The sequence below is a fragment of the Fundulus heteroclitus genome, chromosome 21 (assembly GCF_011125445.2).
Source record: "Fundulus heteroclitus isolate FHET01 chromosome 21, MU-UCD_Fhet_4.1, whole genome shotgun sequence".
In the NCBI taxonomy this organism is placed as follows: Eukaryota; Metazoa; Chordata; class Actinopteri; order Cyprinodontiformes; family Fundulidae; genus Fundulus; species Fundulus heteroclitus.
This window is the reverse complement of record NC_046381.1, coordinates 42,013,041-42,038,390: the sequence shown is the minus strand read 5'-3', so window position 1 is coordinate 42,038,390 and position 25,350 is coordinate 42,013,041. Positions and strand designations below refer to the sequence as shown.

Sequence of the window (25,350 nt, the reverse complement as noted above, 5' to 3'; positions counted from 1 at the left end):
GGAATCCATGTGTGAGGTGGCAGTGTAGCTAGAAGGGCTGAAGTTACAGATGAAATTTGGGAAACTATGATTGATCATGTGGTAAATCATGGCCTTTCACTTAGAGGGAATGGACAAAGAGTCCAACCTTTTCTCAATAGAAACAAGGTTGCATCCATCGTAAGAGTTTTTCGACAGGATAGCAGGTATTGCTGCTATACAGTATATACATCTCTATCTATTCCTATAGAGGAATTCTTTAGTGCATGGAGATGGAAAGTATATGATCACCGCCCCTATGAGCAGATGCCCTTGCTCAATGCAATGACTGCTGCTGCACAGGATGTAGATGCAGAGGCATGTCAAGGATGGATCAGGCATGCAAGAAGATTTTTCCCTAGGTGCAAGGGAAAATATTGAATGTGACGTAGATGAGGCCATGTGGCCTATTCGTCAGGACAGAATGGACTAGAAGGAACAAACAGCCCTAGTATTTTCTGTTGGAATCTTTCATTTTTTGGAATATTTCATTTGTTTATCTGGAAAAAAAGAATGAAGAATCAATAAAATTTGCATCACAACATATTTGCTTCTGGATCCATTTTTTGCAAAAAGGCACATTTGATTACAAATGACAATGACATGTAAGCTGCATACAGTCTTTGGCTACAATGAACCAGCAATGCTGCACTGATTCACATTGAGTGTAGTGTTTTGTATTTTGTTGCCCCTTGTGTAACGAATGATTGGAAGGGCTCAAACATTTGTGTGCAAGTTGTGTTGTTTGAGGGCAAAATGTGCTTTTGGATCATATGTTAAATGTTTTGGCAGAGTTGGAGCCTTTTGCAAACAAAATGTTTAATTTTGACCATTGGTGCCACTGTTTAGGCCTCTGCGTTAACTGTTTTGAAAAATGTGGGTTTTGAGTTGACTGCTGCATCAAAGCAATCTATAAAAACTGTAATACAACATGGAGCTATGGAGTCCTTAAATCAGCCCAGATTTCCAAGATGAGGATTAGAGCTGCCTATGGATAACCAATCAAAACTATGGAATAGAAAAATCAGTCAGTAAATTGGTGTATATGAATATAATTTTACTGCCATACAATTAGGATGAGACACTATTAATTCAGTAGAACTTCCATAAGCAGAACCAGTCACCCCTGCAAATTATAGCAGAATCCAGTGCTCATGATCTAAAGCAGCACGCTGGCAAGAAAATATTTGATCCTTAAAATGGTTGCTGCCGTTTTCTGCTAATTCTCACATCTGTAAGGTCTTGCCAATCCACTGCGCAGCATTACGCACAAGTGTGTTCTTTCATTTACTGCAGTTAAAGTAGCCTTTCTGCCTCACACCGTGTCACAGTAATCTGTTAATTTGTGGTACATGTCAACCTGGTGATCATCAGGAGATGTGATGGTAGAAAACCCGATAAAATGTTGTGGGGACTTTTATTTATGATTTAACATGGCTCATGGGCATTTGTTTTTAATTTATCGTAAGCTCCTTTCAGTTATATGTCACCAGCGCAATCATGAATAACTGCAGTTTTAAATGCTGATGATAAAGTTGATCTATGATTAAAGTCTGATTGGAGTGAAATTGAACATCTGAGGGGAATCATGATGCAGTTTCACTGAGATTCACGACTTCACCATCTGGAATCCCCAATTTCCCCCGTCTCCAAAATGAACGTGCGTCTGGGTCAGAGCTGCTGTGAGAAACACACATTTTCCTATCAAGAGAATTTGTTTTTTTTAGATCCCAACTTTTGCATGGAAAGTGACGTACACATGTTCCAGGCCCCATTTTGTTAAATGTAAGCTTTATTAATGAAACCTCATCTGTAGTGTGAATTGTTAACAAGTGAAATAGCCATTACATTCCTAGTGAGAAGTATGGATAATATTTTCATAATCTTTGTTCAGGAAAGATACCCATTCCTTTATCAGTTTCACTGAGAAACTCAGAAATACGTGAGGAATTTATGTTTTCTACCTACATCACCGAATATCACCAAAATTCTGCCATAAAAACAACATTTAAGAAAAACATCTGTAGTTGTGTGCATTTTGATGATATCTCTAATGAAAAGTAAGGCAAGGCAAGTTTAATTCTATGGCATTTTCAGTAAAAACATGGTTCAAATTGCTGTGTATGCATAATATATTATAGGCTTCATTCAGGGAAGGTAGACAACCTTTCTTTTATTAGTTTCACGGAAGATTTCAGACGAGAGCAGTGATGTCTAGTTGCTAGGTGGTTGTGTGCACAGACTTCTGCGTTCATAAAAATCAATATTTAAGAAAAATATTGCCGTTCTTTGCATTTCGCTGACATCCTCAGCAAAGAGTATGCATAATATATTTATGACCTTTGTTCATTCATTAGTTTCGCCGAAGATTTCAGTGTCACATGTTCTACCATGTGTATGTTGAGTAAAAGCAGGCCACGTTCAAATTACTCTCATCCCATCCGCCTTATTTATAGAAGGAAAGGCAACATTTAAAGGCAGCACCTGCAATTCTTTACATTTTGATGACATTTCTAGGAAAAGTATGCATAATATGTACATAATATTTCAGGAAGTCAAGATAGAAGTCTAGATAGTCTGCCTGTTTGCTGCTTGATTTTATAAACATTTGGACATGAAAATGGTTCTAACATATGATTCTTATTATTAAGATGGGTGTGTGTTGTCAGAAATAAAGATAACTGATCCCCCAGTTACTTACTGAAGAAAAGGAAACAGTGATTCCATCGAGTTCCAGCACTTTATTGAGAACCAGAGCAGAGAGAAAGTAATCACATCCCTGGCTAGGCTGCAGCCTGGCCCCCTGTCTGCCCTCAGCTCCTGTCTCCTCCTAATCCTGTCTACCTCCTTCTCACACTCTGCTACATGGGCTGACCAGAGCAGACGTAGTACAAACATCTCAGAGCCAAACATTTACAGTCTGACACAGAAAACACGCAAGTGTTGACCTTCATTAACCGGGGAGAGTGAAACCATCCTCTGCCTGAGTACAGCTGCTTACATGTTTCTAAGAAGAGAGGTCAGGGGGATTTTGCTTTAATAATAGTGTGGAATAATTTTTGCACTAAATGTCGAGTTTTTTATTTAGCAAGATTAGAATAGAATAGAATTAGATTAGATTAGATTCAACTTTATTGTCATTACACAGGTACAGGTAAGAGGCAACGAAATGCAGTTTAGGTCTAACCAGAAGGGCAATAGCAGCAAGTGCAGGATAAACAATGGTTCCATAAGTACAGGACATGGGCTTTTACTGAATAAATATAGAGATTGATACTATTATAAACAGAATTTTACCGATAGATTTGTCCTATGAATATAATATATAGATAACTAGTATTGTGAACTAAATTTACAGCTGGATGTTTACCGAATATAATATACAGTTGGGTATTACTATGAATAGAGTTTTACAGATATGTACAGATGTGTACAATAGCATAATAGAATAGAATAGCCTTTAATTTCATTGTACAGGATACAACAAAATTTGAGTGCATCTCTGTTTGGTGCAAATTATAGACCCATTTACATGTGAGACACCTAGACTTTCATGCTGACCTCTGACCTTAACTTTATAGATGAGCTTTTAACAGTTTCTTGTAATGGGCATCAGAAATATTACAAAATCATCCTGTACCCATACTAGGCCCAGATCTACTTCATTCCAGTCAGCAGAGCCTTACGTCTAACTCAACACTCACATATAAACATATAAACATGGTGTTGGCTTTCATCTGGTGTCTGTGTGAAGGCTTCCCAACTGCCACTGGGAGTCTGGAGGAGAATCTGTGGCATAGGCCTGTGAATGTCAGCTACAGCCATGCTAAATGTGTAAAGTTAGATCCTAATGTGTAAAACAGCTGCAGGTATAACTTTAGAAACAGGATTATAATTTAATGGTGACTTCAAAACAGGAAACAGCCTCACCTTACAATCTTTGTGAAAACTTTTTCCTTTGCAGAAAGGTTAACATGTGAAAGTGCAGTCAGCTCCACGGCTGCTAGAACAGATCAATCTGTGCTCGACACGTTTGCAGACATTTAGAATTAAGGACTAACTTTAATCACTTACTGTGTAAAAATAACATCATCACTGTAATGTGTATTTAGTTATAACTTTTTAAATTAAATTTAAGAAAGAATACATTTTTAATCCCCAAGGGGAAATCAAATGTTGGTACCACTCGTTAACAGACTGTTGGTCTGTATTTTGTTATATCTTTCTATAAAAGTTTTGAAGACAAAAAAGATATCAGCCTCCATCGAAACAGCCTTAACAAATGGGTTAGGGATAGGGTTGGGGTTATGAAAACTACTAAATGAAATATTATCGACACTTCCTAAAATCATATTATGTACATATTATGCATACTTTTACTAGAAATGTAATCAAAATAAATAAAAAGGCTTTTTTTTTCCTTAAATGTTTACTTTTCCACGGGCAACGGCAGCCATGTTCTTTTACCGATGGGGAAAACTTGATAGTCATGTGACCTGGTTGCCAGCAACAGGCCAAATAAAACATAAGCCTGACATGTACTGAAGAGCCAAACTGTGACAAAACTACTTTCAATGTAATTTTCTAGAAATCCCTATATGATAAAACTCAGAGCCAGCCTTTTCCTCTGGTTTTTGATTCTGACACCCCAAGATGTTTTGTTTTATAACATACTAACTTCCTTTATTTTTGTTTTTTTAATTTTGGAAGCTGTTAACACAAGAAGGTGTACTTTGTTTTTAACAGGCAGCAATTGTGAAGCCACAGACGGGGTGTGAGGCTGGAAAACTGGTTCAGCTGCTTTACTCTGTTACTCTTACCACAAGAAAAAGGTTTCTGGTTATGTTTGATAAGATTACATAGTTAAAACAAAGCATTTCTGATGTAAACATTAACAGTTTAAATAAAAAAACTGCTGGTAAAGAACCTGAAAGATAAATCCTTTATTTGTGATAACGTCATTTTACTGTAATATTTTCTCACTAAGTGTTGCGAAACATTTTCAGATTGTTTCCTGGTGTTTATTCAGTCATCAGATTATAAACTAGAGAAAAAAACAAAAGATTGTCTTCATGCTCAAATCAGAGTAAAAAGATTCAGCAAATATTTAACTCACCTGCTTCAGAAACAGACAGAAGAAAAGTCCAAAACAGCAAAAGTTTAAGGTCTATCATTCCTTCGTCTGTGATCAACCGTCTGCTGAGCAGAAACTACTTAAAAGTATTTTTAGGGAGTGCCACAGTGACAAAACGCTCACATCATAACGACTTGTGCAGAAAGTCACAGAACTACATTCCATTGTGAAGCTGGTCGGCTGACTTTGCTGTAAGGAGCTCTAGTCAGCACACCAGGTTAATCAAAGTAAATCACTGAACTGTCAGGTGGCCGCTGGTCTTCAAATACTTGTGTACATACCACCTTGATTGAGGTGAGGTTAAAGCAAGGGGCTTACATCCTGGCAATGGTAGAAGTTCTTGGTTTGAATCTGCCACGCTGGGTCCCTGAGCAAGACCCTTGGCCCCAGAATGCCCCCTAGAGCCTCACTGTGGCAACCCACTGCTCCTTGAGGGATGGGTTAAATGAATGATTTAAGCACTTTTATCAACTGTTACTGTTTAAAGAAAAAGTGCTACATGAAAGAACTTTAAAGGCGTACTATGCAACATTTTTCAGTTAATTAATGTGTTCTATACCGTTTTGGATGATTAAATGAGTCATTTCAGGTTGAACTAAGGTTTTCTCGGCCGCCCTGGTGGTCTGTGGGGGAAATACCGTACTTGCAATTGCAAGAGCCCTCGGCCCGCACACACAGGGTCAGAAGTCTGGTGCATCGCGAGAGTCGGTCTGCTTTACGGTGAGAACTCCATGTGTTTTTGCCCTGCCATTCACTATATGCACGCGCAAAAGCAACAACAAAGAACCGCGAGTTTTTTTATTTTTTATTATTACTATTATTATTTATTTATTTATTTATTTATTTAATGTTGGCGAGGCGGTAGCGTGAGTTTGGCGAGGCGGCCGCCTCGCCAAGATAGCGCTGCGGGAAGCTTGATGTTCATACCTTCACTGTGTTAGTCATTGTTTGTACTGCCGTTTTTTCCACTTTTCGTTGCGTTCGCCTGTCTGCTAAGCTCAAAACAACCGCGCCTGGCTTGACGGAGAAACCAGAACAGCTGAGCATCTTTACGACAGTGCACTTTTACTTTCGCCCTCTGGGGGGAGCCTCGCTGGAAAATCAACGCCGGTTGCATAGTATACCTTTAACATTGACAACAACGAGAATCTCCACATTTCATATGGATTACAACAGATTAATAGTTCAAACATCTCTTCAGCATCATCCCCATCTCTTAAATCTGGATCAACTCTGAGGAAGGGGCAGATTTTGACATGGATGGTTCTGAATGCAGTTATTACCAGAGAAGGGAAAACCACAGAGGGTAGAGCAAAACCCGTGTCGATGCGCGTATCAACCACTGAGCTATATAATACACTGGAGTGCTAATCACCGTCTGTTTGAACGAGTCGCTTTGAAGCCACCAGCCGCCATATTGGTACTCCCTATTTCCCCTCAGTAACTAGGGAATATGTGCGCTACAGCATCGAATAACGAGGATTTTCTCATGTTCAGGGGGGGCTTAAAACTTTTAAAATGTCAAATGCCATATACTTTTATGTTATGTTCTAAAAATATCAAGTACTGAGAAAGTCATGTGCTGAGATATTTTGCATTTTATTCATTTAAATATATATGTTTAACATTTATAACTTTATAAATAACAATATACAAAAACATATATTTACATATGTGTATACATATATATACAAATATACATTTACACATACTTATATATACATATATATATATATATATATAATATGAATAACATGTAAAATATTTCAGCATCTAATTTCCTAGTAGTTGATAGTGTTAGTACATCCACTGACTGTAGAATTACCTGTGAAACGTTTTCACTCAGCCAGAAAACTGCTTGTTGTTGTAACTAAATCCTGTGGGATTCTGTGAGAGTAGGGAGTAGCAAGATGGCGGCCAGTGACTTCAGTTTTTCGGCAAAATCAGCACTCCAGTGTATAATATAGCTCAGTGGTATCAACACGGGAAAGTCACATGACCGATACAGGAACTGTTTCGAACTGACTGACGCGCCAAACTGTTTCTGTTCCCTCTAAGCTGCACGCGTGTGCATTCCCGCACAGCAGCGCGCACAGCAAAGCTATGCTGCGCAGTAAATAAAATCCAAGCTGAACTGTAAACAAAATAACGGTTAATAATTGTTAATTTTTAACCATTTTGCATCTCTGGCGTGATGGTGTTGTACCACAGTCTCGCTCTGTGAGCGCCAGGTGCTGATCGGAGCGCACCACTGATGGATGGGTTGGACAGACGCCTTTATGGTTGGGCAGGTTGCGCTGTGCGTCTTTGCTCTGAGCGTCGTTTCAGAAAACACGGCTGATCTACCCTTAGCAGAAAGCTGCTACTCTAAGTAGTTCTTCCTCCCTTTGTCATACTCAGCATTTCCGATTTCAGAACAGATGATATCAGTCAGGTAACTAAACACAGGGGGCGGCATTGAAAGGACATGGCAGCAAAAAAATTGTAAAAATAAATAAATAAATAAATAAGCCAGTTATTGACTGTATCTAAAAAAAATCTAATATTTGTTTAATTCAAATGAAAATATAAAATAATACAATGCATCATACAATGATTTAAATTGTATTATGTATACTTGGTCATCAAATCAGTGTAAGTTAACTGTCAACCAGGTTGCCTGTAGGGATTTTTAAGGTCCAGCAGGTGTCAGTGTTCAGTGGCACAGTATCAATACAGTTTGGCAATGTGTCAAAACGCTTTATGACGCCTCATTGACCCATCACTACCAGTGATCCCTTTGTGCTTATTGACTTATTAGGAAAATGCTGAATAATTTTTCAGTAGCAGCTGAGTTCTCCATCATTAATTTTTAGATGATGTAAAAAGTAGCTTTTCAGTGATTATCACAACAGATTTGCCATGAATGATAACCTGCATCACAGAAATCATTTATTGTAGTTTAAACCAGATTTTATTCATCAATTGGCCCAAAAGTCACAGTTTAATATTTAGATAAAACAATTTTACTGCTGTTAGTTTTACAGTCCTGATGCTCTACAGGGTTTAACATTGATTTGACTGAAACTAAAAACACAAGAGCTACAGCATTATTGTGAAAATAAGAAACTTATTAGAAACAATTAACAGTTTACAGACGATGACAGAAAAGGATGAATAAAATGGAATAACTCAGGTATTCATACAAGAAATGAAAAGAAGAGAATTCCTTTATTGCATAGAAGACCAAAACGGTTGTATTTAAACGATATGTTCTTGTCTTTATACTTACAAAGATATTCATCCTAATATCTTAGGATAACAGAACAACAGACGTGTTCTCCCTGCTGCCTTGTGGGAAGAGGTTCCGCAACTTCCGCTGTTGGTCCACCAGGTTCTGCAAAAGCTTTTCCCCGTTGCCATCAGACTGTTGAACTGCCAAAACTGCTGAAGTCACAAATGGACTGAACTACTGAAGCCGCAAAACGCAAAATGGACTCTGTACCACATTCGCATATTGCACATTTGCACATATGCCATCAGACCGTTGAACTGCAGAAAGTTGGACTCTGAACTGCTGAAGACACAAAATGGACACTGTAATTTACTGACATTTACTGCATTTTACCATGATTTTCCAAGCTGTATGCAAACGAAATTTTGTTCTGTACGCACTCTGTGCATGCAGGATGACAAATAAAGTTGTCTAAGTCTAAGTCTAAGATTTGAAAAAATACTGAAAACTAACAATTTTGCACACCTGACGTTTCTTCATTTTACCTCTATTTTGAGAGAAAGGCATTTTTTCAGTATTTATTGCTGAGATTATATATAATTTAAATGCAAAATGTTGTCTTAAATATCTTTTGTAAATGATGTAAAACATAGCTCAGTGTTTCACCAGGGGGATATGACGTCTTACAAACAGGCATCAATAGAAAATCCTGCTGAGTAGTTTTCAACCATTCATGATAAATCTAAAGCTGCCAGCTTTTAGAAGGCTCCCCTTTCTTGGCTACAGCAGCCCGCAAGGTAAATAAAATAAAAAGCGTAGTTAAAACCCACAATGAGCATACCGAGAAACAGCTTTAAATAATTTATACAATTTAAATACATTATTAGTAGTTTAACAAAACCTGGACATGGCAGTCTATTACAGCTTGGCTAAAGATCAGATTATGGTGCTACAATACTATAGTGTTATAGTGTTTAGCTTTCAGAACCAGAACAAAGCAAACGAAAGCACTAAACCCTGTTGAAAATGATGGAAATATGTTGCAGTTGTTTATTGTCCTAAAATCTTAATACCATCCGACCAGAACCATGTATTGATTTGGCTAAAGGAGCAGAACCTGGCTAGCTGGTTCTGGTCCAGTTCTAGACATTAAATAATGATCCTTGTCTGAGAAACATTCTGTCCAGGAGTGATGCTGAAAAACTGGTCCATGCATTTGTTACTTCAAGGCTGGACTATTGTAATTCTTTACTATCAGGAAGTCCACAAAATGGAGTTCAAAGTCTTCAGCTGATCCAAAATGCTGCAGCAAGAGTTCTGATGAAAATCAACAAGAGGGATCATATTTCTCCCATTTTAGCTTCCCTTCATTGGCTTCCTGTTAAATCAAGAATAGAATTTAAAATTCTCCTTCTAACGTATAAAGCCCTTAATAATCAAACTCCATCATATATCAGAGCTCTGATTACCCCGTATGTTCCTAACAGAGCACTTCGCTCTCAGACTGCAGGTCTGCTGGTGGTTCCTAGAGTCTCTAAAAGTAGAATGGGAGGCAGATCCTTTAGCTATCAGGCTCCTCTCCTGTGGAACCAACTCCCAGTTTTGGTCCGTGAGGCAGACACCCTGTCTACTTTTAAGACTAATCTTAAAACTTTCCTTTTTGACAAAGCTTATAACTAGAGTGGCTCATGTTACTCTGAGCTACCTCTATAATTTTACTGCTATAGGCTTAGGCTGCTGGAGGACATTAGGATCTAACTTTCTCACTCTATAGAGATCTACTGTTCTTCAATCATGCATTATGTGTTGTCATTTCTGCTTTAACTTTCTGTTCTCTCTCTTTTATCTTCATAGTAGGTACACCTGGTCTGGTGTTCTGTTAACTGTGACATCATCCAGAGAGGACGGCTCACCCGCTACTACCATCTAATGTAGAACAGATTACTAGATCAATGTGTGCTTCTGTGCTTTTTTGTTTCTCTTGTTGTGTCTCTGCTCTGTCTTCTGTAACCCCAGTCGGTCGAGGCAGATGACCGTTCATACTGAGCCTGTTTCTGCTGGAGGTTTTCCTTCCCATTAATGGGGAGTTTTCCTTCCCACTGTCGCTTCATGCTTGCTCAGTATGAGGAATTGCTGCAAAGCCATGTACAATGCAGACGACTCTCCCTGTGGCTCTACGCTTCTCCAGGAGTGAATGCTGCTTGTCGGGACTTTGATGCAATCAACTGGTTCCCTTATATAGGAAATCTTTGACCAATCTGTATAATATGATTTAACTTGACTTTGTAAAGTGCCTTGAGATGACATGTTTCATGAATTGGCGCTATATAAATAAAATTGAATTGAATTGAGGAATGTGGAAACCATCTCCTACTGCCTTTGATTTGTCTCCCCAGAACCTTTGAACAACTTTAAAATATTCTTTATGAAGGTAAACGTTTAACTTTGATTTTTAATTAGCTTTGAACGGATCCAGAACCGATCAGATTTAAAGCAGATTCAGAAGCATGAGCTCAGCTTTAGCTACTTTGTAGACATAATTCTGGGAGGAAGATTTTTTAATAAAGTTCAGTTTTTCCAGTGTTGCTGCTCATGTACATTTAAGAAGCTAAATGAGAGATGAGGGGAACCGGTTCTGCTGCTCAGACGGACTCTGGACTCCTAAGCAGAAGAGAAAACAGAGCAATAGTCAGATAAACAGTTCACACTAACTTTACAGCTGCAGACCTTGCAGAGGGAAAAAGTTCAAATTATGGAGTAATGAAAAAAGAGGCAAAGCAGCTACTCTAACCCATCCGTAAATCTGGAGAAAAGATTTTTCCGCTGCATTTGGAGGAATCTTAAAATTTAGTGAGCCTTCGTTGCATCGCTGTTACGTACTCGGCCTATAAATGTGGCCTTCAAAAGATGCTGTGTCCAGATTCAGGGGCTGCATCCTTTGAAGGCTGGATTTGTCGACTGATTAAGTCACAGCAATGGGACTGTAATGGTCCAAGCAGTAAAGGACAGTCCAGCACAGGCTGTATCAAAATGTTGGGCCCATAACAGAGGTCAAAATACAAAAACTCTACACAGGAAACTTAACATCAATCTAACTCAAACTTACAGACCTCCCTAATGACACAGAAGGGGAACTTAAATAGTTGCTGATCGGCCTACAAAGACACAAAAAGGGGTGAAAAGCACAAAAACCTAGCAGAAACTAACAAAAGCAGATCCTACCCCCCCCCCCCCCCCCCTTGATCTTGAAATGTGGGATGACCAAATTTTCCGGTCTCGCTCCGCCCCTTTTCCACCTCTTTGCTCAAACAGAGGCCTGGAGCAGCAGCCACTGAGGTAACCTGTTTGTGTGGCTGTATCTGCAGCCATCACAGTGATGAAAGCTGTTCAGGTTGTCCAAACTTTGCTGTGAGTCGACTGGCCTGCTCAAAGGGAACTGATATAACGCCTGTTTTAAAGGGGACGTATCATGCAAAAACGTCTTTCTTAGCCCTTAAGTATGTTTTCTAGTGTACTTGGTGACTCTAAAACTGCAGAAACGTTGAATGTAGTCTGTTCAGGTGCTGCATAGATATCTTTCTATTCTTTATGGGTCAGTTTTCAAGCTGTTCAGGTCTCTCGGTTTTAGATTTTTTTTTTTTTGGAACAATGATGTAACACATAACTTTGCAGGATGAGAGAAAAGTAAAAATTGGAGCTAAATGAATAAGCAAGATGTTTGGGCTGGTAGGCTCGGCTACTACAGGAAGATCTGGAGTGAATGGTTAAATTTGGAAATGTTTTTTCCACGATTGAGAAAAGCTTTTCTGCTTTTATGTTGTATCATTTTTAATAAATTCTTACAGTTAGGAAATCTAAAAAATTTTAAATATACTTTTTACAACAACTAAAACTAAGTGTACATATATTTGGAAATTAGAAAATATTCAGATATGTGGACTAACTTGGGGAACTTCCTGCTGTTTTTACCAGAGGTTAACGTGCTCTACAGAGCCCTGGTGGAGAATCCATTTCCCAGTTTGGTCACTACTACTCCTGACCAAGAACCTTAGCGGCTCTTTGGGACCAATGTGATGATGGGACAGCAGGCCCAGCAGGTCCAAAGGTTGGACATCATGATAGAAACTGCAGAGCAGATTTCTTAGAAAGGATTTCTATTAAAGCCTCATGCAAGGCTCATGTTGAATATTCTCTTAGATGTCGTCCAAGTTCTTTATTATCTCATTAGAAAATGTGCTGACAAATCAGAAATTCATCAATGATTGTTGCTGTTTCTGTTTCAGACTGATGGCACCATGATGGTGACAATGGATGCCAACTTTGGCCTTGTGAGAAAAAGGAGCTCTGGAAGAAGTGTGACAGAGGCCTTGATGGTAGCAGCATGTTTGTGAGGATGATGAAGATGGAGAAGAAGATCTCCTGTCACATCCTGATGGCTCCAAACCAACTGAAGGGAGAAAATATTGTCATATTTCTCCTGTCATTCCTGTGTCATCAGTCCTCATTGCCTCTAAATGATGTTTCTGATAGAGAACAAACTCATTTCTGCATTTGCAGACGTTAAGTGTTGGATTAGATCCTGAGTTTCTTTGAGATAATCTGGATTTTGTTCCAGTTATAATAGCTTGACTGACGACTTCTGTTTTCTCCATTGATCAGGACTGTAGCAACGTCAAAGCTGCAAATTTACTTGGATCCAAAAGCAGCAAAGCAAACGTGACGTAACTGGTGTATGTGGAGCTGCTGCCGCCATGAAATACCATTAATGTTGTTGAACATGACTGGTGGAGAAAGGTGCGTTCATTAATCTGTGCAGAAGTCATTACCTGTGGTTAAAAATGGAAAACCCTCAAATGCTTTCCAGAAATGCTTAATTCTCTGTTTTTCCATATTTTCTCATGTATTTATATTTTTTTCTTCTCTAAACAGGCTTGCAGATTTAGAATCTATCATCAATAAGCTGCTGAAAAAATGTCAGGACAAAAACAGTCATCTGGATTTCATAGCCTTTTCTCACAGATGCATGTCAGCATCTTCCTGAATGTTTGACTTAATATTTCTGTTCATATTAATAACTCACTGCAGTGACGTGCGGTAGGGTTCATAGCTGGTGAGGCACTGAACTCATCAGAGTCAGATTTACAAATAAATACTCTACAGAGTAGACTCATTGCAAAGTGAAGGAGACTGATTGAGCCAAATCAATTCACCAAGATACATGGAAAAATATTGATTCTTTGATGAAAAAAATAAAACTAAATTATTTGTCATTTGATTGGTAACAGTTTATGAGTTGTGATGAATTCTGCATTTGTAACACATTCTAAAAGTTAAAAAAACTTCTCTTTATCTTCTTCAGTTTTAAAAGTCTCTCAGTCTCAGTGGAGCTCACTGCCAGGGAGGAAAGCCTTCCTTCATCACTCCTGTTCCGGCTGGATGTTTAGAGTCTCTTTAGTGCTTTACTTGTTTAGCAAAACTCGCTAATAATAGGGCTTGGGCATCATGACGTAATTACTTTGTGGGCCGCCATGTTGATTGCCTCTGCCGCCGCTACTCAGACTACTGCCTATGACTACCGCGTACTATACTCCCCCTCTCAGCCGTGTTTTAATTTGATTAATTTCACCTTAACTTGATTTCAACCATGGTAAACCGTTGCTGTATTGTGGGCTGTAACAGCGCAACACATGATCGCCATGGGAAAAACATAGAAAACGGGTTAACTTTCCACCGCTTTCCTGCCTGGAGGCGCAACCACGGAGAACAAGTGTCAGCGATAAAAAGAGTCGTCAGCTCGCTTGGATCGCGGCTTTAAGACTACCGATCATAACTTTCCACAGTATCCCGATGTCAATGAGAGTGTGTTCCCTGCATTTTCATTCTGGTAAGTTGAACGGTTTTATTTTATAGCCTACATTGTTTCTTTCCTTCAGCTGCGACACCACATACAAGCACATAAATAATAAAACGGCAGCGGGAAAAGGCTCAAATACGTGAGAAACCAGGAGGGTTTAGGGAGGGTTGGCAGTTAACGTTACTAAATACACCTTTGAAACACATAGCAGCTAGTTAAAAGTACATTACATGCGTGAGTGGTTGTTAGCACTAAAGGTTAGCAGGTGCCAGAGCCTGTCTGAGCACAGCTTACCTTTTATACGGATTACTGTGTTCCCACTGTTTGCTGGCTTTATGATCTGCAGCTCCTGAACCCATCCATTCGTAAACTGCACATGAGACTCCAAGGACTTGTAGCTTTGGAACTTTTATGAAGTGTAGGCGCTCACACCACAAACAAGGTAGCCGAGGATGTCTGATATGCAAAAAAGTCGCCGTCAGTGCTCCACTCATTGTTTGCAACTTTATATGGATCCAAATTATTAATAATGCTGATTTTATCAACATACCGGTCCCTGGCTTCTCTATTTAATGTGTCCCAGATCCTTTTCGGGATTTTAACATCTTTTTTTTAACGATTCTACTTCTATGTCTCTTCTTTCAACAACGTTATGTCAGAGGAACTGCCGGCCTCACCTACAACCAGTTCTTTGTCGTTTATGATCGCCCAGCAGCACGAAAACATGTTACCTGCACACAGTGTGATGATCAAAACAAAATTCCTAATCCACATACATTAAATTGTGGAAAATCAGTTCATAACTTTTTGAACAACTGAATTTATGATCTAGAGACAGGAAGATGCATTCACAGAATGGAAGCCAGCGCAGTTAATCCCAGGGGAGGATTAACTGGCCGGTGAGGCCAGGCTCGCTGCGGCCTCACCGGCTTCGCTATGAAGCGCCACCAAGGATTTACATGGAAATTAGCGAAAAGTCTGCGATTTTAAAGAAAATATCATCAAAAATGAGGAAATTAGATTTAAAAAATAACTTTTATTACAAATGACTGAGTGAATCACAATTTATATTATGTTATCATTATTATATATTTTCTTTCTTTCCATAATGACAAGTGAGGCCTGGCCTCACTTGCCTCGCCTGACTGCATGTCACTGACTCACTGTAATATGTTGATTAGAAAACCAGAGAAGCTCTTCATAAAGATTTCTCCATGGCTGTACCGGCATTTCATCTTTACAGATATAAACTGCTGGGTCAGCTTATTTTTAATTTGTTGGGACAAAAACTATTTAGCCAAATTGTAGCAGATGTTTCATCCTAGGTAAATACCTGTACAGGAATAAATGATTGACTCCATTCTTTGTGCGTACAGTTTCCAACAATGTGCTCCAAGCTTCTCTGTTCATCCCAGATCATGTACAGAACATGAAGGCTGCCTGGATTTGGCCTTACAGTTTGGAGTCCATTTAAGGTTCTGCTAATGTGGCTCCATTGAAACCTAAAGCTCCTCAGCAGCGCCACCTGCTGGTCTCCAATCCTGATGGAGACACAATGAAGGCTGGAAGCCAGAGGAAACATCCAAAGAGAACAAATATTTCAGAATGAGCAGAAAGAGAAATGTTCATATAAGGTTTTTCCAAAAAAAGTAAAAAACAAATATAAGGTTTCCACATTTCCATCAGATGAATGGTCTCTAAAGCTGCTCTGACTAAACCACACTGACGGTCCAGCTTTTCATTTCCACTAAGTTTTTTAGTGGGAAACAAGTGAGACACGACCTGCTGATGTTTGATTCTAATGGATGTTTTAAAGCTAGAAACCTAACTAATGGATCCAGATAACTTGTTAAACTTCTGCTTTTAAACTCAGTTTTGACTAAATCTAGTAATCCCTGTTTGATGCATGAATCATTTTAATTACTCCCCATTTTAACCCCAACTTTAACTTTCAAATTCAACACATTAAAATGATTTTCTATCTTTCTGCCTGTCTGCTTGGATGCCAGATGTCGTCTTTCTCAGGTTATAAAGTTATTTATGTAACAGGGAGACGATGTAAGGATCCAGGTTCTGTAGAGCAGCTTCTGGTTCTGGTCCGTCTGAAATGTCCGGACAGGAAAGGAGAAAAAAAGGAAATGATTCATGTTTGAATTTATGATGAAAAGAGAAAATCTCTTTTCCTTCTTCAGCGTCCACAGTGGACTTCATGAGGAGCTGCAGGTGAAGGTTTTACCCCCACAGTCCCTAAACAGGATTAAAATCTATGTTCTGACATCAGCAGAGCAGAGCTGCATGATGAGCCACAGATCCAACAGAACCAGAACCGTTCTGCAGGAAGAACAGAGAAAATCCTCCAAACAAGATCTGAAAGTCTCTGAGCTGCTGCAGAAAGTGTTTCCATGCTCACCAAAGGAGAAGCTGGAGCAGATCAAACTTTATCTTTACTCACTTTTAGATTTTACCTTCAGAAAGAAGGAAATAAAAAAGATTTGATTTAAAATCATGAAGAAAAGCTTCATCCTCTGATTGAAGAAACCATCATTTACTCACTGAGCTGTTTGCAGCAACAGATAAAATGACCAGAGCTGCCCAAACATTTGCAGAAAACATCTAAATATCCTGAAAAACCTCCAGAAACTGCATCACAATGAAGCAAACATGCAGCCTGAAAACTTTAGAGTTGAACTTTATTTCAGATTTCTTGGTTACAGGCTGAAAATGAACCAGAGAGAAAAAAGATCAACTTTCCAGTTTCATCAGATTCAGATCAAAACTACATGGAGCCACTAAATGCAGCTTAGTTTTCATTTCATCCTCATTGGTCCACAGAGACAAACAATATCAGACACTAAATGACAGACATGATCAGATAAACAGGATCAACATCTCTAAGGTCAGAGTTCAGTCAGGTTCAAACACCTAAAACATTCATTAAACAACACAAGGAAGAGAGACAACAGAGAAGTTAGTTATAAATCTTGCAAGGAGGGCGAATGGAGATATGCTCAGTTACAATTCCTCTGCTTGCTCTGAAGCATACACCGTTGCCTCCTCTCTTTGTTTTTTTAAAAAAGGAATCCCTGGTTACATTGTTAAGCTGAGGAGTAGGGAGAAACAAAACAACTATAAGACCTTTGAGATAATACAAACCAGTTCACACAGTACAGTTATGTGTAAGCACTCCAGGTGGCTGACTACAGTCAATCATAGTTTCGACAGAGAAAACCAATACACATATACAGTAAAATGAAATGGTAACCATTGGTATACATGCTCGAGTAAATCTATGATAAAAACCATAAACACAAAAACAGTAAAAAATGAAAAACAAAATCAGTCACATGAAAAACATTTTAATTTCTGAATAACTAAAACCTTAAAATTTCCTAGTAGTCCGTCCGTCCGTCCGTCCGTCTTCTTCCGCTTATCCGGGGTCGGGTCGCGGGGGTAGCAGCTTCAGTAGGGAGGCCCAGACGTCCCTCTCCCCAGCCACTTGGGCCAGCTCCTCAGGAGGAATCCCAAGGCGTTCCCAGGCCAGCTGGGAGACATAGTCCCTCCAGCGTGTCCTGGGTCTTCCCCTGGGCCTCCTCCCGGTGGGACGTGCCCAGAACACCTCACCAGGGAGGCGTCCAGGAGGCATCCTGACCAGATGCCCGAGCCACCTCAACTGGCTCCTCTCAACGTGGAGGAGCAGCGGCTCTACTCTGAGTCCTCCCCGGATGACTGAGCTCCTCACCCTATCTCTAAGGGAGAGCCCAGACACACTACGGAGAAAACTCATTTCAGCCGCTTGTATCCGGGATCTCGTTCTTTCGGTCACGACCCAAAGCTCGTGACCATAGATGAGGGTAGGAACGTAGATCGACCGGTAAATCGAGAGCTTCGCCTTTTGGCTCAGCTCTCTCTTCACCACAACGGATCGGTACAGCGCCCGCTTCACAGCAGACGCTGCACCAATCCGCCTGTCGATCTCCCGCTCCATCTTCCCCTCATTCGTGAACAAGACCCCAAGATACTTGAACTCCTCCACTAGGGGCTGGACATCCTCCCCAACCCGGAGAAAGCACTCTACCCTTTTCCGGTTCAAGACCATGGTCTGGGATTTGGAGGCACTGATTTTCATCCCGGCCGCTTCGCACTCGGCTGCAAACCGCTCCAGTGAGAGCTGTAGATCACGCCCTGATGAAGCCAATAGGACCACGTCATCCGCGAATAGCAGAGACGCAATCCTAAGGCCACCAAAACGGATCCCCTCAACACCTTGGCTGCGCCTAGAAATTCTGTCCATAAAAGTTATGAACAGAATCTGTGACAAAGGGCAACCTTGGCGGAGTCCAACTCTCACCGGAAACGAGTCCGACTTACAGCCGGCAATGCGGACCAGACTCTGACACCGGTCGTACAGAGACCTGACAGCCCTTATTAAAGGGTCCGGTACTCCATACTCCCGGAGTACCCCCCACAGGATCCCCCAGGGGGACACGGTCGAATGCCTTCTCCAGATCCACATAGCACATGTAGACTGGTTGGGCAAACTCCCATGCCCCCTCAAGAATCCTGCTGAGGGTATAGAGCTGGTCCAGTGTTCCACGGCCAGGACGAAAACCACACTACTCTTCCTGAATCCGAGATTCGACTATCCGACGGACCCTCCTTTCCAGAACCCCTGAATAGACCTTACCAGGGAGGCTTAAGAGTGTGATTCCTCTGTAGTTGGAACACACCCTCCGGTCCCCCTTTTTAAATAGGGGGACCACCACCCCAGTCTGCCAATCCAGAGGAACTGCCCCCGATGTCCACGCAATGTTGCAGAGCCACGTTAACCAACACAGCCCCACAACATCCAGAGCCTTAAGGTACTCAGGGCGAATCTCATCCACCCCCGGGGCCTTGCCACCGAGGAGCTTTTTAACAACCTCGGCAACCTCAGCACCAGAGATGGGAGAACCCGACCCAGAGTCCTCAGGCTCTGCTTCCTCAATGGAAGACGTGTTGGTGGGATTAAGGAGGTCTTCGAAGTATTCCGCCCACCGACGCACGACGTCCCAAGTCGAGGTCAGCAGCACACCACCCCCACTGTAAACAGTGTTGGTACTGCACTGCTTCCCCCTCCTGAGACGCCGGATAGTGGACCAGAATCGCTTCGAAGCCGTACGGAAGTCTTTCTCCATGGCCTCTACGAACTCTTCCCACGCCCGAGTTTTTGCCTCGGCGACCAGCCGAGCCGCCTGCCGCTTCGACTGCCGGTACACATCAGCTGCTTCCGGAGTCCCACAGGCCAAAAAAGCCTGGTAGGACTCCTTCTTCAGCTTGACGGCTTCCCTCACCGCTGGTGTCCACCAGCTGGTTCGAGGGTTGCCGCCGCGACATGCACCGACAACCTTGTGGCCACAGCTCCAACTAGCTGCCTCAGCAATAGAGGCGTGGAACATGGTTTCCTAGTAGTAATGAGTAAATATGTTTTAAATGCAATGAACATAGTAGATAAGATAAAACATGTAGAAATAGTAAAAATAATTTTAACAGGATCCAGTCAGAGTCTCTTTAAACTCAAACTGCTGCAGCTTCAACCTCTGGATCATCAGGACAGCTCAGCTTCTCTGCTCTACTAAGGTCGATCCTTCCACTGCCTGCAGAGAGAAGAAGGAGCAACAGAGGAGATCAGTGAGTGTTTCCAGCCTCTGGAAGCTGAACATGAACATCTCATCTGTTTGTGAAACATCAGCTGACTAAGAAACATGGAGGCTGTCCCTGAACACATCTGGATGAAACTAATGAGAGAAGGACACATGTCCAGATGTGCTGAGTGGACTTCAGCAGAGCTTCTGCTCTGTAGAAAGACCACATGGTGACTAAATGTAATGATGGGCTGTGAAATCAGTGATTTCCAGGCTGCAGTCAGACTGATCTCAGAGCTGTGACTAAGATGAAACTGATCAGCTGTTTCCTGTTGAAATCAGAGAACAAAGAGTCTGAGATCAGATCTGATGCTCCACAGCTTGATGAATGAGGACCACTGTCTCTAGACATGGTGGAAGGCTGTCAGCTGGAATCCAGCTGCATTTCCTGGAGACATGAACACAACAACAGTCATCTTCACATGGGGTCCGTTCTTCGTACGTCGCTAACTCAGTTAGCTGGATTTGATTGTTGACGATTTGGCATGATCTTGGATCGTTTGGTTCTTTGAAACTCATCATGCACTTGTTGTCATAGCAACATGTGCGTAAGCTTAAACCTGCTCATGAGCAGGCTTATGTCATGTAAACAGGATCAGATCGCAGCTTTATAAGCAGAGGAGATAGTCTGTCGTAGCCATGTCGTCCATTTTTACGACAGCAACCTGTTGCGGAAGGTGCAAGAATAATTTCAGAGCTTTTCAAATTAATCACGTATTGCTCAATAGACAGGATCCTTTAGCGCAGCGCGACGGTGTAATTGTAGAGAGATTTTTCTTGGTGGCTGTTATAAACAGACAAACATAATTTAACAGTGACTTTTAAACAGAAAAAAGTGGTGTTAGAGCCATAAATAGAAAATATTTAAGTTATTTGTATGATGGTTTGCTTTTTATTTGTATCATATTCAGGAAGAAGATTTGTTCAGGCCATTTTATTGTGAAGTTTAGTTTTACTTTGAAAGGCTTGCTTCCTGTCCAGCCGTATATTGTATTAGAAAAAACTATGGATGGATTATCTAACCACGGAGCAATACAGTTTTACCGTGTAAACTGTGTATGACTTGGAAAAGGAAGAACTTCATTTTTTTATAGATAAAGAATTCTTTTGTTAAAATTCCCAGTTTGCACAGGTCCTTTACTTCCAGTGTCTAAGGAATGACAATTGCCTTTTTAAGGTAAAGTATATTAATTAAAGGCTACTTTTTTGTAGAATATTCTTGTATTTCACTTTTACTTGTTCCCATGTTCTAGTGAGTCCCGTGGAGGCTCTGATGTAAAAGAACAAAGTAAATATGAAATTATTAAAAAGCAAAAATTCATACTGTAGAAAGTGATAGAAACATCTACCATGGACAGTATTTACGCATTAATTTGTCTGCTGCTTTTTGCCAGCCCTCTCTCCTGGCTTTAACAGATTTTGAGGTGTTTTAATTAATGACTCAAATTCGGCATAACCTTACAAGCTCTTGTTCTGCTTGGGAGAAAAACTGTGGGCGTTCTTTGTTCATGCTGAACAGCCAATAGCAGCGTTGATGATCATTGTTTCTACTATCGATACATTTCCCCTTTTAAACAAACGCATGAACGCGCAGTTATCTCAGATAACTCAATCCAGCCATACTAATCATAAACATTGATCTCGGATGTTTTAAGTGACATACGAAGAACGGACCCCAGGACACAAACACAGGAACACAACAAGCTGCTGGCTCCTCTGATTGGCATATTGTTGTCTTTGTGTCCAATCAGGAAGCCTGTCACCATTCTCCTCCCACTGAGAAGCTGCAGCTTTACTGGAAACACTGGATCTTTGCTTTGGTACCAACTGGGTTCGGAACAGTTCTGCTGACAGCAGCTGGACTCACTCCAACCATCTACTTACAGAATCTTCAGTTTGTAGTCTGGACTCTTTACAAGATCCTGCAGCTGCTGAACATCGGACTTCTCCAGGCTGTTGTAGCTCACATCCAGTTCTGTCAGATGGGACGGGTTGGACTTCAGCGCCAAACACAGATAATCACAGCTGATCTCTGACAAACTGCAGCCATACAATCTGAGTAAAGAATAAAAGATGTGAGCTGAAGCCACCAGGATGCAGGTTCTAACAGTCCAACAGAACCAGTTAAAGAACTCTCATTAATATTAATGACAACAAGCTGCTGCTTCAATAAAGACCTGCTGACTTCAGCTCTTCAACAATCAACAATATCAGAACTTTCAACATTAAAACTTCTTTAGCAGTTTTTTACAGTCCTGGGGTCTCATTTATAAAACTTTGTGTGGAATCTGTACTAAAAGTGTACGGCAAGAAAAAGAAAATGGAGTATGACAAAAATATTCACATTTATAAAACCATGCACTCACACACCAGCAGCCATTTTCCTTTCTAGATCACAGCTGTACCTGTACATTTGGTACCAGGTTCTGGCTCAGGTTCTGCCCTCTACACGCCCAGATTCAACCAGAAACGGTCGATGCAAAGCACCTCATGAATGTTAATGTGTATAAAATGTGTCAGCTGATCATTTTTCATCATGGTGACGTGGCAGCCATGGAGAAAAAGCAAAGAAACGTTGGGAAAATTTACCAGAGAGGCTTTTATTAAATGTGGAAATCAGAGGTAAAATCTCAGATGTTGTCTACATTAAAACAAGTTAATAAGGTGTTAAAATAAGTTGTTAAAAGTAACAACGCTGTGCTCCGTGTTTAAATTCTCCTGTGGCTGTGGGTTCAGATCCACATTCAGAGGAGAGAGGTTTCCCACCATTATTAACCCCCCCCCCCCTACCCCCCCTAAAAAGATGATGACTGCCTGGGTGTGAGCAGAAAGCCTCCTTCTCGGCTCTCTGGGGGTTGGAGAGCTGCCTTTCAGCTCCTCAGAGGGAGGTGGAACCAAGTTCCCCTGTGGGGAACAGCACAACGCATGCTGGGAGTCAGAAGCAGGATATTGGCCAGTCCTCATTATTGGCCAGGAAATATTTGATCCCTGAAAGGGCGTTTCCTCAATTCTCCATCTGCACAGTCTTCCAGCAGTGCCAATGCATCCAGCGAGCAGCATTACGCACGAGTGTGTTTGACTGTTTCCAGCAATTAAAGTGATTGCTGCTCACCTCGTCACAATAATCTGTGGAACACGTCACCCTGGTGATCATTGGAGAGAGGAATGTGAACGTAGAAAACCTGAGAAAATGTTTGCAGACTTTGATTTAAGATTTAAGATGGCTTATGGACATTTTTATTTATTTGAAATGTCCCAGATGTATTTAAGCGTCGCCAGGACAAGAATGAATAATACTGCGGTTTTGAATGCTTCTGATCAGGATGATCTATGATTAAAGTCTGATATGGAGTCTCCAAAATGAGCGTACGCCTGGGTAAGAGTTGGCATGAGGACCACACATTATCCCTTCAAGAAATTTTTTTTAATTTTTTATATTTTTTTAACTTTTGATGGAAAGTGGCGTACGCACATTTCAGGTCCATTTTGTGTGTATCAAGCTTTCTAAATGACAGCCCTGCTGACTTCAGCTCTTCAACTCTGTCAGCTCCACCAGCAGCTCCATCAATACAAACTCAGGTTCTGCAGCCAAACTATTCAAGTTTACAGAAAACAAACAAGTCAGCAGCAATTGTGGAGGAAATATGAACAAATGTAGATTAATGCAGATAAATGAACTATTTTAATTATTCCACAGCGATAAAAACATGATGTCATGGAGAATATTTAATGTAAAACTGACTTTAGGAGCTGAAAGCCCAGAACCAGAACCTGGTACCGTGACATGTTGTGTCTGAGTGTTTTAGTCAGTAAAATCCTTCCAGGGCTTCTAAAAGTGCTGAAGCATCAATCAGGATTATAGATTTGTTCCTGTCAGACAGATTCCAGGAGCTGAAATTCACTTTTCTAAACTGGCTTGAATCCCCCCGCTTCACATGAGGGGGATTTATACACACTGGGGGTCCGAATGCTGTCCGGTTCTGACCTGAGATCAGGGCTCAGACTCAGTTACACAGAGAGACAACTTAAAAACTTGCTCCAAGTCCAGGAACAAACTAAGGAAATATTTATTAGAATAGAAGAATTTTATAAAATTATTTACAGAAATCCAAACCCGACCATTTTAGGAAAACTGATCAGATTTAGGTTTAAAGAGATTACACTTTAAATAAATGAAAAAACAGCATTTTTCATTTCTTCTACTTTCCTCTTCCTCAGTTCTGGATAAAAACTGCAACCCTAAAATGAAATTCAGCTCATTGTTTCATGTTTTCTGCTGATTATTTAATTAATCCTGGCGGGAAGTTGAAAACGGAAAGAAACTTTAACTGGAGCAAAGCAGTGAAGAAAGCAGACTTTACCATGAATATCCTCAGTGTGGATCAGTAGAATTTCAGCTAGATGTCTGCAGTTTAGTGTCAACACAACTTTCACATCACAAATATCAGAACTAAAACATGGAGTCTGACCTCAATATCTGTAGTTTGCAGAGGGGAGTCTGGAGAAAACTACAGAGCTCCTTCACTCCAGCATCTTTCAGGTCGTTGTAGCTCAGGTACAGTTCTGTCAGATGGGAGGGGTTGGACTTCAGAGCCAATCCCAGATAAGAACAGCTGATCTCTGACAAACTGCAGTTCTTCAATCTGTATAAAGAATAAAAGATGAGAGTTGAAACCAACAGGATGCAGGGTAAAACTGAAATATGAACAAATAAATTATAAAATCTAGAAAATGAATTTCCCTGAATGTAAAAGTCCCAGAAACATGATGAACTGATGTCTGATATTTGATCCAGTAGAACTGATTTAAAGAGTTAAACCCAGCAGAACCAGAACATGTTATCATGACGTGTTGTTAGAATATTTCAGTCGGGCCTTCAGTGGTTCTGAGCTGGAACCAAACTGGACTTTAATAAGCAAAGTGTGACATCAGAGCTGTTAATTAATGCGGCTGTGATTGAATGGAAGCAGCTCATTTTCACAGTGACAGTAACCTTCTATTGAGGGGAACTGAGGGATTTATCTGAAGTATCAATAGCTGCAATAATTACACTTCACTCATTTCTAAGCACATAAATACATGACTGAGAACAGAAGCTCTTCTACCTGTTCTACTGTCACACAGGATGCTGCATCACAAACACAACCAGTCTGATATCAATGTTATCAGCAAAGAAAGTGGAACAAATTCCCAACAAACATCAGATTTCTTCATCCAACCATCCAAGCAGAGATTTAACTGGAGGCCAACAGTTCAGAGCTCAATGTTGCTCCAGTCCAGAAGGTGGAGCCCAGAACAAATGGACCTTTTCCAGTTTTTACTCTGCAGAACATCTGGACCACATTCAGACTCTTCAGGAAAAATGCTGCTTATTTTTTCCTGGACTTTCCTGCTTGTGTCTCTGACTCCTTTATTGTCGGCTATATTAGAGGATGCTGGATTCATGGTG

General features: G+C 40.7%; 1 protein-coding gene across 1 annotated transcript in view; it reads right to left on the bottom strand.

The window, feature by feature from the left end:
• Nucleotides 1-19,752: 19,752 nt before the first annotated feature.
• The window catches only part of LOC118556746 (protein NLRC3-like), a 31,713-nt gene continuing 26,115 nt past the window's right edge, over nucleotides 19,753-25,350 (bottom strand). The window contains exons 6-8 of the mRNA XM_036124959.1: nucleotides 24,371-24,544; nucleotides 21,786-21,956; nucleotides 19,753-19,853 (exon numbers count right to left, since the gene is read on the bottom strand). Coding sequence (XP_035980852.1) covers nucleotides 19,832-19,853; nucleotides 21,786-21,956; nucleotides 24,371-24,544 — 367 coding nt within the window. The 3' untranslated portion in view covers nucleotides 19,753-19,831. The remainder of the gene's footprint in view (nucleotides 19,854-21,785; nucleotides 21,957-24,370; nucleotides 24,545-25,350) is intronic.